Source organism: Achroia grisella, unplaced genomic scaffold, assembly GCF_030625045.1.
Source record: "Achroia grisella isolate CSIRO2021 unplaced genomic scaffold, CSIRO_AGI_Agris_v1 utg487, whole genome shotgun sequence".
Lineage (NCBI taxonomy): Eukaryota > Metazoa > Arthropoda > Insecta > Lepidoptera > Pyralidae > Achroia > Achroia grisella.
This window is the reverse complement of record NW_026712891.1, coordinates 5,546,312-5,564,721: the sequence shown is the minus strand read 5'-3', so window position 1 is coordinate 5,564,721 and position 18,410 is coordinate 5,546,312. Positions and strand designations below refer to the sequence as shown.

Genomic DNA, 18,410 nt, shown 5'->3' with positions numbered 1-18,410 from the left:
CGCAAAGCACTATGTACATCGTTATAATTATTAGTCATTCTATTAAGTTTCAAAATAAATGAAGTATCATCTGCAAACAATACAATGCCGCATCCATCCTGCATGTCAAACGGGAGATCATTAATGTAAACTATGAATAAAACTGGACCAAGAATAGATCCTTGATGTCTTTCCTTATTATTAAATAACTATCTATCATTACAACAAGTCAGTAAATAATCTTAATTTATTTATAATAGCTGTAGATATTGCGGTGTTTATTTCCTTCTATATCCGCCCATTAGACACTCGAATGGTCAAATTACACATATATTTTCGATATACAACAAATAACTTGAACAAAAACAGTAGTGATCTTGTATGTAAATTTATTATTGTGCAAATCACGTGACGTTCTCAAGTTATTTTCTGATATTTTTACACTACTTTCACTTTCAACATTAGACATTCCGTCCATCAAAATAGACATCAGAAATCCTCTTAATACGCTGTGCGTTTTTATACACATTAGTCATATGAACTATTTATTTTACTCTATCAATTTGTATAAGTTCAAACAATATTTAAAAAGAGTTAGCTAGAATTTTTATGATCATATCTGGTATCATTAAAAAACGATTCAATTCCGAGATCTCATTTTCTAAATTTACATCTAAAATTCAGATAGTTTTCCTAGAATTAGATTTTCTCTGAATATCATGTTATTGCTTGTCATCATTTTAGTCAATAATACTTTTTTATTTTAAAACTAGATATAGCATATATCTCTTTTGTCTGTTTGTTGGTTACATGTCTACTTTTTTGTAGGTTGTATACATCTTCACTAAATCATAATCTAAACAAATATGTACACAATTCATGTAGCACAAATAAATTCCGCTTTGCTTTCATTTCTACAAATACCACAAGTATGATAATGTAATGTACCAACATTACACTATCATATATTAATTATAATATTAACATTAGAATCACAAATACAGGGTACAAACGAAGAATGAGTATATTATAGGTATTATACATTTAATATTTCGCGTTTGTACAGCGATATTCTATATTTAATAGGAAATATTTTCAGATAAACCCCTAATATAGTTGATAACAAGTTTGCGAGTTATTTAAAAACTTATATGTATATATTGGTTCAAATATATTACGTGTAGTACATATATAAGTACTTACATATTATACATTTTGTATAATAGAATGTTCATTAGATGTAAGCGTAATTGTTTTTCAATTATATACAACCTTTATTAATCTTTTGTAGAAAATAATGATACTATATTGTTAGAAAATTGTTTCCTATCATAGATCTGAGAGTTCCTAAAGAATAGTATTTTCCCATTATATTATGGGATGGCATTAGACTTAAAATTTGGAAAATGGCTATTGATCTATAGGCAATATTTTTATAGAAAAAGAATCAAAATGTAGTATTAAACTATTACTTTCAAAGTGTGCAATGCACTGAGTCAACGAGAGATAAATTATATAACGCCGTTACTAACAATTGTCATTAGAAACAGTTTGAAATCAATTTTGCAATTAGGTATGATGTATTTCACAGTCGCAATTATGACTGTAAAAACATAACAAGTTTTTACAGTCACAATTGCGACTATATGCGAAAGATATTCAATTCTAACCTATCATTGACTTGCTACAGTAGAAAATTGTTAATAAGTATTATATAATTAAAGAGCTGTTGTTAAGCATACGCTTAAACAGGTCATCAGATAATTATCTTTATAGAAAAAAAGAAAGGATCTACCCTAGTTTTACTCCGTCATAAATACCGATTGAGGTGTCTTGTCCTTTTCTCTCGACCTATTTCTGTATTCGACAGAAAGAGACAAAATACTTCAATAAAAGATGTTGTAGGAAAATCATAGTTGTTTATGTTATTAATAAGGGGCTTAATCTTTATTCTATCACGTTGTACCTATATTTAATTTTAAGTTGTCTGCATTCCCTTGATCTGAGATTTTTTTGAGATTTTACTATTGATACAGTCATGGAAGTAAGAAGTTGGGCTGTTTAAATAATGACGGTTCAATAAAATATCAACTACAAAACAATAAATTGGAATATGATTTAAAAAACTTTATAATAACTGTAAATTAATGAAAGTTCATTATTTAATAGCTATGTATTAGAACCATTCTATATTTACTAATATTTTTTTTTGTTTTGATAGGTACTTACTACAACGTAGTAATATGCTTTTGTCTATTAAAATATTTAAAATTTATACACAAGTTAACCATTATGTATGTAGTCAACAGAGCGAATCTGTTGATAACACTGGTCAACACAAGTTTTGTTTTCCTCATTTTTTTCTGTTATTGGGTATTTTTATGGCTCCGAGTATAAATAAAATACTGGGAAATTGCTTCAGTTCTTCATATTGACGGGAAAATATCGAGTTCAATATAGGTTTTTGATATTTTACATATACATATTCAACACAGATATAGCAAAAACAATCGGGATTTAGTAGGTCGTATATGTTGTTATAAGACACAACATCTTATAGTATAAAATATATTTGAGTGTCCAATAAAAACGCAAATCTAAGTTGAACATAATGAGGGAAGTTAGCTGTAACTCAAAAACAATAGCTGCGAGAGAAAAATATATTCAATATATTCAAAGAATATACGTTAACTCAAGGCAGAAATGGAAAAATCGAAAGAAACAAATTTTTTTTTTGTTGACCAGTGTAATTATAATACGTATGTTTTTAATTATTATATTAGTTTACTAAAGAACCAGTCACTGAATATCGTTATCAAATATCTATAAACATATTCGCATTTTAGAGACATAAATAGAGATTTCTAGAAAATTTAGCACTAGAAATAATGATAAAGCTAATTCTTAGTCTAAATAATAATGTAATATTTCTCAATTATAACCTACCTTCTTATATACAACCTAGCTTCTTACTTATATGACTATTTATACATTCTTATTATTTTTTAAATTGGTCAGTATTTAGTAATGTTAAGGTTAATTTATAAGTTAGTTTTGGGCATGTGTTTAATTTGTGAATCACAATTTTGAGATTTGTCATTTGGCAGCTTATTTTATTTGTACTTAATTCTACACAAGTATATACTAGTTATTAAAATATTTTTAATTTCGCTTATGTATTGTGATCGTGATTAGATTTTATCATTGTGATGTACGTACAATATTTATTGAAATATATTTATTGGAAGCAGCTTTTTGTTTTTTATTTGATCGCACCTTCGCATGCCACTTTTGTTAAGTCAGCTTAGATTTCACAAACGTAATGTTGCACATTTTAGAATTTTGTACGTGTATAACTTAATATAGATCGATTTAGACTATAATAATAAGAATACAATGAAAGCTAGAAAATTCATAAGTTTTTTTAAACTGAAGGAATTAAACGAAGACTAGTATATAAGTGCTTCATGCCATCATTAATTTGGATAAAAGTATAAAATTATTAGGAGAACAAGAAGTAATTTAATATTGACCAAGATGATACGAAACATTCTTTTCATTCAACTGAAGCAAAGTTTGCAAATTATACACTTGAAAATATAAGAAAAAAATAAAATTTAATACAGAACCTTTAAAGAAGAAATTTCTTTATTTATTATTAGAGGAAATATAGTGTCAACCAGCTTTCTATAAACAAAAACTGGATGAGTAGATTACTACATAGTGCCATTATTCTTAATGTACCAAAAGTTGGGATGACGGAAATGATCTTATGGCAAATCCAACTCAAATAGCAGTAGTGTAGCTATTCGAGATGTTAATTGAAATACTGAAGTATTTTCAAATTATGTACCAATTATAGTGGTTAGATGGCGTCTTAATGTAAATTAGGTGTTGCTTTGATTTAGTATATTTGCAGAAGTTTATTAGATTTATTAATTTCGTTTCATCCCTCATTTTTTAAATCATAGTATTGTCTTAAAGATTGATTTAAAGATTTTATACCTGTATTCCATGTCTCTAAATATACTTATGGCGTATACGGCATTAGACTCCTGAATGTATCGTATGGATCTGTGTACCCAATGTCTCTTGTTAAATAACTAGTAACTCCTATTGCTATATGGATCTATGAATTCTTGGTAAATTTGTCACGATGGGCTAACTGACCAGACTTCATGCTCATCTTATCATCCCCCACTGGTGCCCCGCCAGCGTAAACCGTTAGCGCAGGCGGTTGCACCATTCCATTATCATACACATAAAAAAAAACACAAGGGTTACCTCCAGCATCACCTGATATATGTCCGTGGTAGTGTCCGTGTATATAGACGACAGTTACTACTTACCACCAGACCGTCAATTTGTTTCCAGTTACTTAAAAATGTGTGATAAATGTCTAAATAAAAGTTCATACTCAACATCATCAGTCCACTGCTGGACATAGACCTCTCACAAGGCACGCCACTGAGCCCTTTTTGTTCAATCACTGTCTGTTAAAAGTTAATACTATTTTTTATAATCAAAATATCCGGTATAGGTCGCAAGGGCGTAACTCGCCGCCGCTGGGAGTACGGCCACGGGGAATTCAAGCTGCGACGACTGCTGGAACGACGGCGATTCACGCGAGTCCACTCGGACGACTCGGACGACGAGCCTGCGCCAATGCTGCCCCCACAACCTCCCGCCAATGCATGATGCCACGAATGTCATATGTGAACATACCTACACTCTACACCGTCACATACGTAACGTTAACGTCAGATAGCTTCAAATATTTGCACACATATTTAAAAATCTTTTTCAACACAGTTTAAAAGTACTATTAAAGTCGTTTTCGATATATAAATCAACTCATAAAACGCGTATGTATACGTTATAAAGGCATTATGCATAAGGCGTATTAAACACACTTGGCTCAGGCTGAAATTCCGGCTCGTGTATTATAATCATCATAACCCACACAAGTGCGTTCACAATCAGGAATTATTTATTTATGTCATACTAAGTGAGCTTTACAGTCTCCCAATTATGCCGGATTAACCTAAAAGCAAGCGTAATGGATGTCAAGCGTATAGATCTTTTTTTTTAAAATTGATACTTAAGAACCGAATCCAAGCCATGGCTCTTGAAATAAATTGCTGGAGACCCGCGCTGGTTAAATTGCATTGTTCACAATATCTACTCATTTAATTTTGTCCAAGGATTTAAATTTGATGTGCGTTCTTAAATCTTATACACATTCCATTAATATGAACGTTTCCATGTGCGTTTAATCAAAAAGTTCAAATCTTTATTACACATTTGAATTTAGAACAGAATTTAAAAATTTGAATATCTACTCTCGTATAAGTATCTGTAGCACACATTTTAAACAACTTGTAAGCATTTGTGTATTTGAAGCTGTCTGGCATCGGCCAATAAATCGAGTCAATGAAAACAACATTCCGGGTCACATAAGTATTTTTTTAGATTTCCAATATTAATTAAGATAATTCTCTAGCACTGACGTCCCTAATTCTTACATGTTGCTAGCACCTAACTCACAATCATAACACCTTTTACGTACTACGGCCTAATTATTCTTACTTTTTCTATACAAACAATACCACAGTTTATTATGACTATTACACAGGGCTTTAAAAAGTATTTGCAATATTTTAAAAGACAAGTAGAGTAAGTTTATTTTTATAATAATGAAAAATATTAAGTTTGCCACTAATCTGTGCCAAGAGTTATCCATTGGCGCCTTCAGTTATCTAGTGGTTTAGCACACCCCTGATTTCAGTTTAGGGTTTGACTCTCGTATGATATAAACATCATTAGTATTGGTTTGGTATTATATAAGCTCTTAATTTGAGACTACATAGTGCTGTGTCAATTATCCTGGGCTATTATTTTTTTTTTAATTAAAATAGATCACGAACTGAAAAATATTACTGAATATTTTTTGTAAGACTAAACAACTCCAGATGGATACAAAAACCTACATGTATATTAAAGTTAATATACTTAAAATTCCAGTGCCTCGGTATGATCACACTCTCAATTAAACAAAACATCAATTATTTAGATATATAAATTAGTTACTAATAGCTTAAACGATTGGTACGATAAAAAAAAACAATGTTTATGTTTTAATAATCTGTATTACATTCTCTTTGCAACTATGATGTGGTTTCTGGGCGATATTTTCGGGTCGAATACTGGCCGGATATTGCACGAGAAACCTGAAAGGAGAATTCTTTATCATTATTAATCATCGGATCATGGTGATGATCTGTAAGAGACCATATTTATTTATCTTTGCTCAACTGTCAAACATAAAATTTTAACAATTGGGAAGTAAAAAAATACTATTTAATGTACTCTCAATTAAAATGGACATCCACAACGGACTCACTCCGCCCCTGTCCCTTCAAACATCCCATAATGCAGATTATATATAATTTTTACAATTAACGAATGCCCGGGAAGTTTCTTGTCACTATCTGTATTTAGGTCTGTAATGTAAAGCAAAGGAAATATTTATATATTTTTTTATTTTACCCACAAATCGAAACAATGTATCTTATATATAAAATTCTCGTGTCACAGTTTTCGTTCCCATACTCCTCCGAAACGGATTGACCGATTCTCATGAAATTTTGTGAGGGTATTGAGTAGGTCTGAGAATCGGCCAACATCTATTTTTCATCCCCCTAAATGTGAGAGGTAGTACACCCCTAATTTTTTTTTATTTTAAGGCAAGGCAAGGCAAAACAACGTTTTCCGGGACAGCTAGTATTTATTATAAAATTACTTAACAAGATATTAAGGCTCTAATACAATATGTATGACTGCATGCAGGCTAAAAAAAGATAGGACCATAACCTGTAAAAATGTAGATGTGAACATGTTGAAAGTGCCAAATGAAATTAGTGTTAATTATAGTTAATTTAATTACATTCCATATAAGTTCCTGTGTTTGTAACATCCCGCTTTTGTTGAATGGAATCACGTCGGTGTCATAAAAATGTATGTGTACAAATGTATGTAAAGTAATTATTGTTATGTTGATAGATGTGTTTATTTTTGTGTTTAATATTAAATATATATGAAAATGAACATTGTTTTATTATGTATCGCTGTTAACAGTGTAAGAGACGATTCGACGACTGTTCATTCTTATTTTCTAAACTTATCTCTAAAATTTAGTATTGATTTCCAGAGACCTACATCATGAGCAATACTTAAAATTTATCATAATTTCCTTTTCCTTATATACCATATAATTTTAAAAAATTACCATATGTCAAATCTTTATTACAACCACCAATATTTTTAGCGCAGGTGGGTGGATCATTCCATAATCATCCATTAAAAAAAACAATAATATAATCTAGATTTGGGATTGACTCTGACGTCAACACTTTATAGGTATGCATTGGATGGTAATAATACAGCCATCAATAAAGGAAATAGAAAAGGAGGACAAAGATAAGTAATTTGCGAAGAAAAAGAAGTGTTGGAAACTGAAACAAAAACAATATAGTTATTGTTTTTACTTGTGACATAAGTCATTACTATATTTTACGACTCTACCGGTGCCGTTTTCTTTGCTCGCTTCGTCTTGACCTCCTTCCTTCACAAGTGTGGTAGAATTCCACTACTATTAAAAATACGATATAATTACCATTTTCAATAACAAAGAGTATTCTGTCGAGTAGTATGACGGTCTCGACGAGCGGGGCCAGTAGCAGTCGCAGTGTATACACGGTCACCACGCGCCGCCATTGCTGCAAGTCTGCCTCGCCACGTGACCACGTGCTCGCACACGTCGGTAGAGGGAGCTCCAGTCGCTCCACGGCTAATGTGCAGTATCTGTATGTAATGTGCAGTATAGGTGAAAAGAACCCAAATTAACAAGAACATTTTAGTCATGTTAAAAAAATAGCTCTATGAGAGTGAGCTTTGTACTAAGTTATGTTTGTGACTTAGTCTCGCCTATTTCAGTCACGTTGCTTTGTAAGATCCGTTTCAATTGAATAATAATAATTATTATTTATTTAGTTGTGAATTATTTTTGATACATTACAGGATGTTATGTAAAATATGGCGCTTGTAAAATTTGCTTATATGAAGCGTACAAACATTTAACTATTAAACTACTATATTATTGCAAACATCAAACTACCACTTGATTTTTACATTATTGTACAAATGTTTATTTGTATTCATGAGTACGATTGTTTTTATCTCCTCAGGAAAGAGTGTAAACTTTCCAAAGGAGATATTTTGTTTATGCATGAGTGGGCTACAACCACATAGGATGTGTAGTGGCATATCCTCTTCAGTTTGGATTAGAAGTATTACCTTTGAAATGTCATGTTGTCAGAATTCTTGATACTCCTGACTTGGGCGTGTCGTAACTTAGGGTCATGCTCCACCAATATTCTTTCTAGCGCTGCTCTGTATGCATGTATCTACAATAATCATTAATAGCAGTGTTATTTGAATCAACATGCTACTGTTAAACACATATGGACCTAGTTATAAAGCCTTTTTAAAAAATCTGTGGCAGTGGCTGGAACAAATGGGGAAGAAAAAGACAGAGAAGCTGGAGTCCATTGGAGGAGGTCTATGTCTTAGGACAAGCTGATGAACCTAGGCAGTGAAATTAAAATAATAACCAAATTAATATCTAAAACCAGAATAAAGGCTATATTATTATTATAGTTTACCTCACCTTTACCCTGCATGAAGGAAGACCTGAATAAGGTAATCAATTGTGCTATTGAAGATGTCAAGTTCTGGTCTAAGTATATTTAGGTTTACCATTAACTTAAAAGAAGAATCTCACCTTCAAATCCTCATAATGTCCATTTTTTAGTCTATCACAATAAGTATCAATAGAATGACACGAAATCTCCCTGCTAGCATAAGACAAACCGCTGTCTAAACCAGTAAGGTACTTGCTCATCGGGTACCCTCTGTCAGCACCCTCACATGTCAGCTTCATGTAACAACATCCCACCACACATATAAACCTCACTTTGTTACTACTAACAAAGTGTTTCAAAAGCAATGGGCCCAAATCACCACATGGATGTAGTCCTATTAAACCATAGTTATCCATTGTATCTGGCAACACTAAATGATCTAACTGACTGATATTATTTAGAATAATATCAAAATGAATGGGACGGCGCAATTTAATTGCACTTTCAGTTGACAAATACTTTTTGGCTGTATATTCAAGTTCCCAGTCTTGTTTTCTGAAAAAAAAAAAAGTAATGTAAATTATTTTTAAAATATCTATACAAATTTGTTACTAAGATATACTACTTAAATGTCATAATATACATACCAACAGTACAGACCTAGCATCCTGTGTTAATTGAGATTGACACTCAATACCAGCAGCATAGAGATCATATTTGTATGCAAGCAGTCTAACCAAATGTCCCAACCCTGAACCAAAGTCAACTACAGCATCACATTTCACTTGTGAAGCTGTGTGATGTACAATTTCTGCCATAAGAGTCACTTCATGCCTCTTTTTCAATTTTACATGTTTCAAGAAAAGATTTTTCAATCTTGGATGACCTCTGCAACTATCATGTATACTGTGGATTTCTTTAAAAGATTCATAATTATAAATACTGGTTCTCGGCAAACTATATGTCTGTACAGTTTTCAACAATGAGAGGAATGATAGAGGTAACACATAATTGTTATGATTTCCTGATATAATATCTCCAAGGACCTGTGGATCTATGTTTTGAAATATCTCCCGCCAGCTTGTTGGCAATTTTTCCCAATGATTATCAACAAAGAAATCCTGAAAAGAAAAAATAGATTATGAGTAAATGTCATTAATTTCATAAATAATATATATAGTAATAATTTACATACAAAATAAACCAGAAAGTATGTAATCATTATCTGGTATGTATGTTAACATTAGTCTGTGTATTCAAACAAATAACTTATTCATGCCATTCTCCATCGAATAATTGTTCGGTCAGTGGTCTGTGCAAAAGTCTTGGCTGTACGTAAATAATGTTTTGTACATTTTCGTTGATGTCTAGTAATTTTGAATTTCGAATAACTTACCAAAACATACAGATTCAAAAGCCATTCATATACACGAATAACTTTCAATACGGCGGAGAGAACAGATTGTAGTGTTGATTTGTGGGATTTCATATTTGTAAAATGGTGAAATAAAAGTATTTAAAAATAGGAGAATTACAAAAATGAAACACGAGAAAAATCACGTCAAATGTAAATAAATAATGTAGTTGTTGTTGTTTCAATATTCATACAATTCGGACAGGCAAAGAGCATGGCGTATACTGCCTAGTTATTCGGTTTTTTGTACCTTGAGTACGTAAATCATTGTCTTTCGTAGAATGTCCGCGCTATTCTTTATAGCTTCAATCAAGGATAACAATTTCTTACGTAGTACGTCCGAATTAATTTTCGTCAATAGTGTGTTTCAGTAAATTTATGATTGTCTATGATTAAAATTACGTGCCGTCATTTTTTGCACATGCGGGTATTTTTCTTGCCCTGAAGTTTTCCGGTTCGTCACTTATTGTATGTAATGGTCGAAGTTGACGTTTTTATAGATGTCGATGGCGTATCTGGGTGTTGGCGCTTTAATTGGACATGTAGAGGAAATAAAAAAGATTGAAATAATGAAACAACTTTTATTTACATCATAAGTAAATAATAGTAGCATGTATGTAGTAATAGTACGCAGAACAAGCTTCTGAAATTATTGTTATCAATGCAATCAGTAGATACCTGCCTAAAGATGCTAATTATTTCAATATTCTCTATAAGGACGACAGAAAAATGTATACAGAAAATATAAGAATATAACCTCTTCCTTTTAAAGGCGGTTAATAATGTGATAACATTAATGACAATTTAAAAAAAATTAAACTTCCTTCAACATTTATTACAGTGTGATGTGATTTTACAGTTCTTTAAATCTAGTTATTTTAGTACAGTACAGTGATGTACATTGATATGTGAACACTCGATCATAGAATTTCCCAGTAACATTATTCACTCTTTAACTTTAAATAGAACCTTATAATAAATTAAACAAGTGTTTACATATTAATGCAAGGCACTGTACAAACTTGTGACATATATTTAATAAATTATATATTTGTAAATTATGTTTTATAACTGTATAAAGTATAGTTATAATTTGTTTATTTTCAATGTAAATATAATGTTTAATGGAACGTATTGATTCATCATTCATCGACATTATGTTCCATTTATTTTTAATTCGATGGCGTCAAAAGTCCGCTTGAACTGGATATGTATTTTTTATAAATTATATGTATTTAAAGCGATGATAAATAACAATAAAAGCAATTAATTAAAATAACAATGTTCAATATCAAATAAATAAATTATATAAAAATTAACTATGCCATAAATATGATGAGTACAATACTACAAATACTTCTCTCACTTTTGAATGTATATATAGCTTAAATTATATATATTAACTTGTAAATAGAAAAACAACGCGACAACTTATTATTTAGTACAATATTATTCGTTGCCAGTAGTGTCTTTTTAATTGAGCAAAACATTGGAATGATCATTTTGCTACACATAATATGAATAAAAATAAAGTAATAATAAAAATGGCGTACCTACTTTGTGTTCGAGATTCAAAATTATTTATAAGCATTTAAAAGATAATAAGAAGTAATTTTGATCCTTCTAGTAGGATTACACGACGTAGTCATAAGTTAATAAAAATATGCTTAATTCTCACAAGAATAGTATATACCAAGTACCGTAAGATCAAAATTATGTATAATTAGTCTATTCATTCGAGATTATATATCACCCTTTGTATAATAATTGATTTTAAAGCTAATAACATGGCATAATGGTAACATTCCATTACAAAATTCAATTAACATTAACTAACTAAGAATGATAACTAAAGCAAAACTATTTTTCTATGGTCTTTTACTATAGTTGAGTTCTTGACAACTAAAACTGCTAAAGAGATCACCGATGTCATTTGTGTTCACATTTGAGTAATTTAAACAAAAAGCCTGACAATATACATAAAATTAAAGCTGTATAGGCTAAACTGGAATATATAAAATATTAAGTCTTATATTTACTAATAGGTCTAACTCTATAAATTTTTAGACACAGTTTCTTAAAAAAGCACGAGATTCTTTGGAACATATTCAGATCAATAACACAAGATTCATTCGTTCGTAATAAACCAGTCTCTAAACACGATTGGTCGTGGTCACTGGGAAATTCGGGGAACGCTTCCGTAGAAAAATGGGGGTAATATGAGAATTCTTCAGCTAAATCTATGTAGTAGTAGTTGTTGGCTGCGGCTCGAAGTTTCTTGTCCAAGGAACAAGGAGACGCGACGTAAAACCTGTACTGCTTTTTATGTTTATGCAACAACATCTCAGCATTAGTCAGAACGTCATCAATTTTAGTAAACAACTCGTTCATTGGCAGGGACCCATACTTGTGGAGGAAAGTGGTCGGCGCCAGTCTATATTTATGTCCAGTCTTTCTATCTTTCCAAACTTTCGATGTGCTTTCCAGTTGTAGTAAAAATGTGGGGATACTGTAGCTATGAGTGGTTATGACATGTGTGTGGACTCCATAATTATTCTTTATTTCACGGTAGAGACTATTCGAGAATGGGTATATACCGCCTTGATGGATGAAACCAAAAAACATAGTCAACAGTAGGTTTAAAATGTACCAAGAGATTCGTAACGTGTTCTTAAATCTTCTAGATTTCGGGCCATCACTCTCGTTGGGATGTAAATGGTTTCCATAGAGATATATTAGCGGAATTAATATTGGTATGATAAATCTTGCCTCCTGGTGTGGAAACAATGATAATATTGCTACTGGTATGATTAGAGAGAAGAGCATTAGACCTGTAATGCTTTGGATTCTTGGTAGTTTACTGTACTGTCCTCGGATAAACCTGAAATATAAATAAATAATCTATTTATTGTACTACGTTATCTATTGTCTCATATGAAACCTTTTCTTTTTTTTTTATACCACGTAAGTGGCAAACAAACATACAACCCATCTGATGGTAAACGGTTAACATAGCCTATGGACGCCGGAAACACCAGGGGTGTCACGTCACGTGCGCGTAGCCGATCCTTAAGAAACCTTAATATACCCTTCTTGAAAACTCCAATACTGTAGTCTCTCGAGAAAACCTCGGCAGGTAGGTATCGCACACCTAGTAATACTAAATTAACTCAAAAAACACATATTTTTGAAAATCCTCTACAGTTTTATATACTACTAGCTGCCCCGGCAAACGTTGTTTTGCCTTAAAATAAAAAAAAAAAATAGGGGTGGACTACCCCTAGCATTTAGGGGGATAAAAAATAGATGTTGGTGTGATGATGATGTACTCAATACGCTCACAAAATTTCATGAGAATCGGTAAAGCCGTTTCGGAGGAGTATGGGAACGAAAACTGTGACACGAGAATTTTATATATAAGATAAAGTTAATAAAGTTAAGTTAGTAATTTTGGTTGCCAGGACTTTGCACTATGACGAGGTCATTTCAGATTAACTGGATACTAAAATTAATACAAAAACTATCCTTTGTTTCTACATTTGTGACTATAATTCAGTTGTGAAGCCATGTGAACAATATACGCCATTCATTGTTTCTGCATGAATTCTCTTTTGATATCCCATTGTTAAAATAACATTCATTTCGTAAAGTATATGATAAAAAATCATTATTCATGAGTATAATTCAAGTGCCTAAGTATTATAATAATACTAAGTATATGACTAATTTTAGGGACACTGCATTATATTTTGATTTAAAAATTGGATTAGATTGGACACAATCATTTATTATAAGCATGAGGATGTAGGTTGCATTTGTTGACTATTTTCTGTTTTAAAGTATATATAGTACAAGCTCTGTTTAGTTTCGGACTAGACAATGCTGCATGAGTTGTCCGATATAAATTAATTATAATAAAATATTTTCATTCCATCTATTTGCTATGCTTTGCTATGTTATTTTGCATATAATTCAGTTAAGCCATTTCTAAGGTTAGTGTGTACAAACATATATACAGACAAAAGCCAGACTTTCCAAATACATAAATAATATAATAAATACCTAACCGTTTCAGTTAATTATACTATTACAACAATGTTTGTTTAACTTATGTATTTATAAAATATTATCAAAGGAGTAATTAAAGCAGAATAAGTAATTCCACTGATAAGGAATTGTGTAGATGTACAAACTTAGTGATATTTTAATTGGACTTCATTAAATTGAATGAACTCACCTATAAGTGTTACCAGCTATTGACACAAGTGCCAACACTCCCAACACATTAAACAGCAAAGGAACATTGACAACAATATGCAGCCACCACGGATGTAAACCATGCTGTTTCAAATTCCTTGTATCCAAGTTGTATCGAATGAAATTCAGTGGTGTAACTACCCAGTTGTCCCAGGAAAGTTTCAGTGACTCCACATCAGCCATTGTCACATACCCATAGTAAGCTGAGTCCACTACAATTAGCAGCAAAACAGTAGGGATGCTGCACATTATAAACATGAATATTCGGATATGAAAATCTTTGAATCCAACTACTTTGGAACCTAATCCTCTGTGTAGCCAGAAGAAAATTGGTGGAAAGGCAAACCCAATGAAGGTTGGACGATTAAATATACCGATCACTACTAAAGTAGACAACACTATAACATGGTTCAAGGAATGACACGGTAAATGAGTTCGTAACTTGAACAGTTTTACTTTCTCAACTGGTGATGTTGCCCTGTTATATTTTTCATTCAGGAACTCTTCGTGATATATAATTTTATCAGATTTCTGCATACACTCAGCTACAAACAGCAAAAGTATCGAGAATAATATCATTTCAAAAGTATTTGAAAAACTTCTACAGCAATACACAAAAACAACATAGGAACTTGCAAACAGCTTTAAACGACTCCTAAAATTTTGTCCATAGAGTATACATATTCTATATAAACAATAATCATTAATTAAAGACAGAAGACATATAAAAAGTCTTGGTAAAACTAGTAAATAGTATGGGGTTTTTAAGTTGATATCAAAGTAATACAAAGTATATGGGTTTGCAATTCGTATCAAGTGTATGGGTGGACCGAGAACCATTTTGGGTACCAATATATTTCTGATGGGAAATTTTGAGTTAAACTCCCATGTCCTTGCAATGTCCACATTAAGAATATCACCTGCAACAATAATTTTTATTACAATTTTTTATGAGTTAATTGTTATTCATCCATACCATTATCATTTTTAATATAATGTAGTTTTGACAATAACTATTATACAATAAAATATTAAAAACAAAATCAATAAGATCTCCTCTCTAAGTTTGATAGATTTGAAAACTATAATTTAGTTTAGCTTTTGCTTTTCTGACATTGTATTGTTATAAAATTTAATTACGAAATGACAGGAAATCATTATTATTTTAGCAATTATCACTGATATGCTTGTTTATTATGTGTTAATATTATTTACTATTTATCCCTCATAATGAAAACAGAAAATAAATTTGTATACATATACATTTATAAGTGTAGATATAATAATAATATATTTATAAGTATAAATATGTAGTATTACCTGCAATAATCTCCACATTTTGAAAGAACTCATCCGGATGTATGTATCCACTTTGCGGGACAATTGTAAGCGCAAATCGTACAATTACAAGTAACCAATATGACACTGGTAATTTTATTGGATTTTTAAATGAGATTGCTTTAAAAAGGCCGGTTTTTAAGAACATGTTGACGGTACAACATTATGTGGTGTTATTGGATGATAACAATACACCGTGTGAATATTGTTTTGTTAGTTTTAGCCGGTGTTATCAACCATGTATCACATTATTTACAATATCGACATCGCCCACCGCCGCCACCAAGTTCATATCCTTGTAATTGAATCATCCAAGTAGTCGCACGTGTTAGAATTTAATATTTATGGTTCAATTGTAGGCCCCAAAATTCTAAAATAGAAGTAGATAAAGGTTAATTAATTAAAGATCCAAACATTGTTATTTACACCACCACTACGAAAGTTACAGAATAGAAAATACCTTTAGTGTACCAAAGAAAGAATATATAGAAAGGATATTTAATCATTATTATATTTACCTATACAAATTCAGCGGAATTAAAACTTTAAATATTGAATAATTTAAATTGATCAGATTACATTTTTTTTTCTTCTTTTGGCTCCGGCGGTTTGTGTAGCCATTAGCCATTTTCTAGTTTTTTTTTTTAAGTTATGGCAATCGACTCGTATTAAAAAATGAGTAGTAATTTAGAAATAGGATTACAGGATCAGGAGAGTTGGAAATTGTTGGAAAAATACACATAATAATATAAATCAAAATAATAATTCAAAAATACACATATATTATTAAAGTTGAGAACAAAAAGCAATATTAATTATTCAGTACATACCTATAATAAGCAGCATAAAAAGATATTACAATCAACAAGATGCTAAGCAAAGACATCGTCATCGATACACAGACAATTAGGTCGTACATCTACAACTCTTACCCCTAACATCCCGTCTACTTTTTATAGCTGCTGCTACTCATTCCAATGTGTGAGGACAGTCCTTCTAATCTTGGTCTGTAGAGTGCAAAGAATATACTAGAGTGGCTTCGTGAACATGTCGGCTAGTTGATGTTCCGATGAGACATGCTTCACTAATAGATGCCCGTCCATTACACATTCCCTGACATAAAAATGATTCCGCTTGATATGCTTTGTCCTTTTATAATATATGCAGGGTTGTGAGCTAATTTTATTGCAGATTCATTGTCCACATAGAGAATTGGTTGCTTGTCTAGCTTTTAGCGTTAATTCAGATAGTAACTCTTTTAGCCAAATAATTTCCTGGGGTGTCTCACTAGCAGCTATAAGTTCAGCCTCTGTCGAAGATAAGGCTACAATTTCTTGTTTTTGACTTTTCCAACTTATAGCCCCTGAGTAAAGGCATATTATTCCTGTGGTAGAATGACAAGTTTCTTGATCACCAGAGAAATCTGCATCACTGTAACAATTTAAATTTCCTGTGATATCAGTCTTAAATGTTAGCCCCTTACCTACTGATCCTTTCAGGTAGCGAAGTATTCTTTGTACTCCAATAACATCCTGTTTTGTTGGTTTTTCTAAATTTCTGGAGGCAACACTCACTGCGTAACTCTTGTCCCTACCATTAAATATGACGGTGCCTACATGGCGATAAGGAAATTTGCTTTCATCTAGAGACGTATCTTTACTGTTTTCCTTTATTATTGGAGTTAAAGCCGGTTTGGAGTCAGACATGCGAAATTTTTCTAGTAATTTCTTTATATAGACTTTCTGACTTAATGTTATATATCCTTCATTAGATCTTTCTAGTTCAAGTCCTAGAAAGTAACTTGCAAGCTTTGTCGTGATCTTAAAGCGTTTTTGTAACTCTTCAAGAAATTTCTTTCTTTCGTTCTCTGATATTGACGCTACCAATCCATCATAAACATATTATAACCCAATAATCACTTCAGATAAGCCATTCTTTCTAATGTATAAACAAGGATCAGACTGGCTCTGTATGAATTTAGAATTGATTAAAAACTCATGTATACAAGTATTCCAGCCACGTGGAGCCTGTTTAAGTCCATATAGACTTCTTTTCAAACGGCAAACTCTGTACCATCGTTGTAACCTTCAGGTTGTTTTATAAATATTTTTTTTTCAACTGATCCATTGAAGAATGCTGTATATATTGACATTTTATTTTGATAGAATGATTTTTTTTTATTACTCAGAGTAAATGACCAAAATGTTTAGTATAAATTAAAAACAAATTATTTATTAATTCTCCATCTCTATCCTGCACTAATATTTTTGGCACTATCTTTAAAATCCTCCGGCCTGTAATACTGTAACAACATTATGTTCTTTGTAACGACTGCTCTGCGTATGAATAAGTACCATATATATGTTACTAACTACTTGCCCCGGCTTCGCTCGGGTGTACATGTAATATACATATGAACATTCCTCTTGAATCAGTCTATCTATTAAAAAAACCGCTTCAAAATCCGTTGCGTAGTTTTAAAGATTTAAGCATAGAGACGGACGGACAGCGACAGCGACTTTGTTTTTTAATTTAGCTGAAAACGTGTCATAAAACAAGAGATTAAATTATGGAATACATTTATTAATTTGACTATATCTGAGATTTTAATTGATACACAAAATTGGTTAACTTGATATGACTTTATTATTGTTTTGTTAATAATACATTTTACAATTTATGAGCAATTTGTTTGGCACAAAATACTGCCAATTATTTTC

At 31.4% G+C, this 18,410-nt stretch overlaps 2 protein-coding genes across 5 annotated transcripts; both read right to left on the bottom strand.

The window, feature by feature from the left end:
- Window positions 1-5,528: 5,528 nt before the first annotated feature.
- On the bottom strand, window positions 5,529-10,275 carry LOC131845875 (methyltransferase-like protein 25B). Of its 2 annotated transcripts, none has more exons than XM_059195023.1 (6): window positions 9,877-9,932; window positions 9,342-9,802; window positions 8,822-9,236; window positions 8,335-8,444; window positions 7,655-7,842; window positions 5,529-6,209 (listed from the first exon to the last, which is right to left on the bottom strand). In XM_059195023.1, exons 1-6 carry the CDS (start codon window positions 9,901-9,903, stop codon window positions 6,130-6,132), a joined length of 1,281 nt encoding a protein of 426 aa, XP_059051006.1. In that variant the 5' UTR covers window positions 9,904-9,932; the 3' UTR covers window positions 5,529-6,129. The 2 variants fall into 2 exon arrangements, with proteins under 2 accessions (XP_059051006.1, XP_059051005.1); XM_059195022.1 differs by lacking the exon at window positions 9,877-9,932 and adding an exon at window positions 10,078-10,275 and having other exon boundaries at window positions 5,530-6,209.
- A 1,527-nt stretch (window positions 10,276-11,802) lies between these two features.
- Window positions 11,803-16,700, bottom strand: LOC131845887 (GPI mannosyltransferase 4). Of its 3 annotated transcripts, none has more exons than XM_059195036.1 (4): window positions 16,623-16,700; window positions 15,673-16,060; window positions 14,333-15,272; window positions 11,803-12,976 (listed from the first exon to the last, which is right to left on the bottom strand). In XM_059195036.1, the coding sequence occupies exons 2-4, from the start codon at window positions 15,836-15,838 to the stop codon at window positions 12,118-12,120; spliced, it is 1,965 nt and encodes a 654-aa protein (XP_059051019.1). In that variant the 5' UTR covers window positions 15,839-16,060; window positions 16,623-16,700; the 3' UTR covers window positions 11,803-12,117. The 3 variants fall into 3 exon arrangements, with proteins under 3 accessions (XP_059051019.1, XP_059051018.1, XP_059051020.1); XM_059195035.1 differs by lacking the exon at window positions 16,623-16,700 and adding an exon at window positions 16,209-16,298; XM_059195037.1 differs by lacking the exons at window positions 15,673-16,060; window positions 16,623-16,700 and adding an exon at window positions 16,209-16,282.
- Window positions 16,701-18,410: the final 1,710 nt, after the last annotated feature.

Coding starts and splice junctions, on each gene's coding strand:
- LOC131845875 (XM_059195022.1), bottom strand. CDS start 10,170: ATGAAATCCCACAAATCAACACTACAATCTGTTCTCTCCGCCGTATTG. Junction 9,237..9,341: donor CAATTAACACAGGATGCTAG/GTCTGTACTGTT, acceptor TTTTTTTTTCAG/AAAACAAGACTGGGAACTTG. Junction 6,210..7,654: donor ACTCTTTGTTATTGAAAATG/GTAATTATATCG, acceptor TTCTCCTTTCAG/GTTTCTCGTGCAATATCCGG.
- LOC131845887 (XM_059195036.1), bottom strand. CDS start 15,838: ATGTTCTTAAAAACCGGCCTTTTTAAAGCAATCTCATTTAAAAATCCA. Junction 15,273..15,672: donor AAATGTGGAGATTATTGCAG/GTAATACTACAT, acceptor TTATTGTTGCAG/GTGATATTCTTAATGTGGAC. Junction 12,977..14,332: donor ATAGCTGGTAACACTTATAG/GTGAGTTCATTC, acceptor TTTATATTTCAG/GTTTATCCGAGGACAGTACA.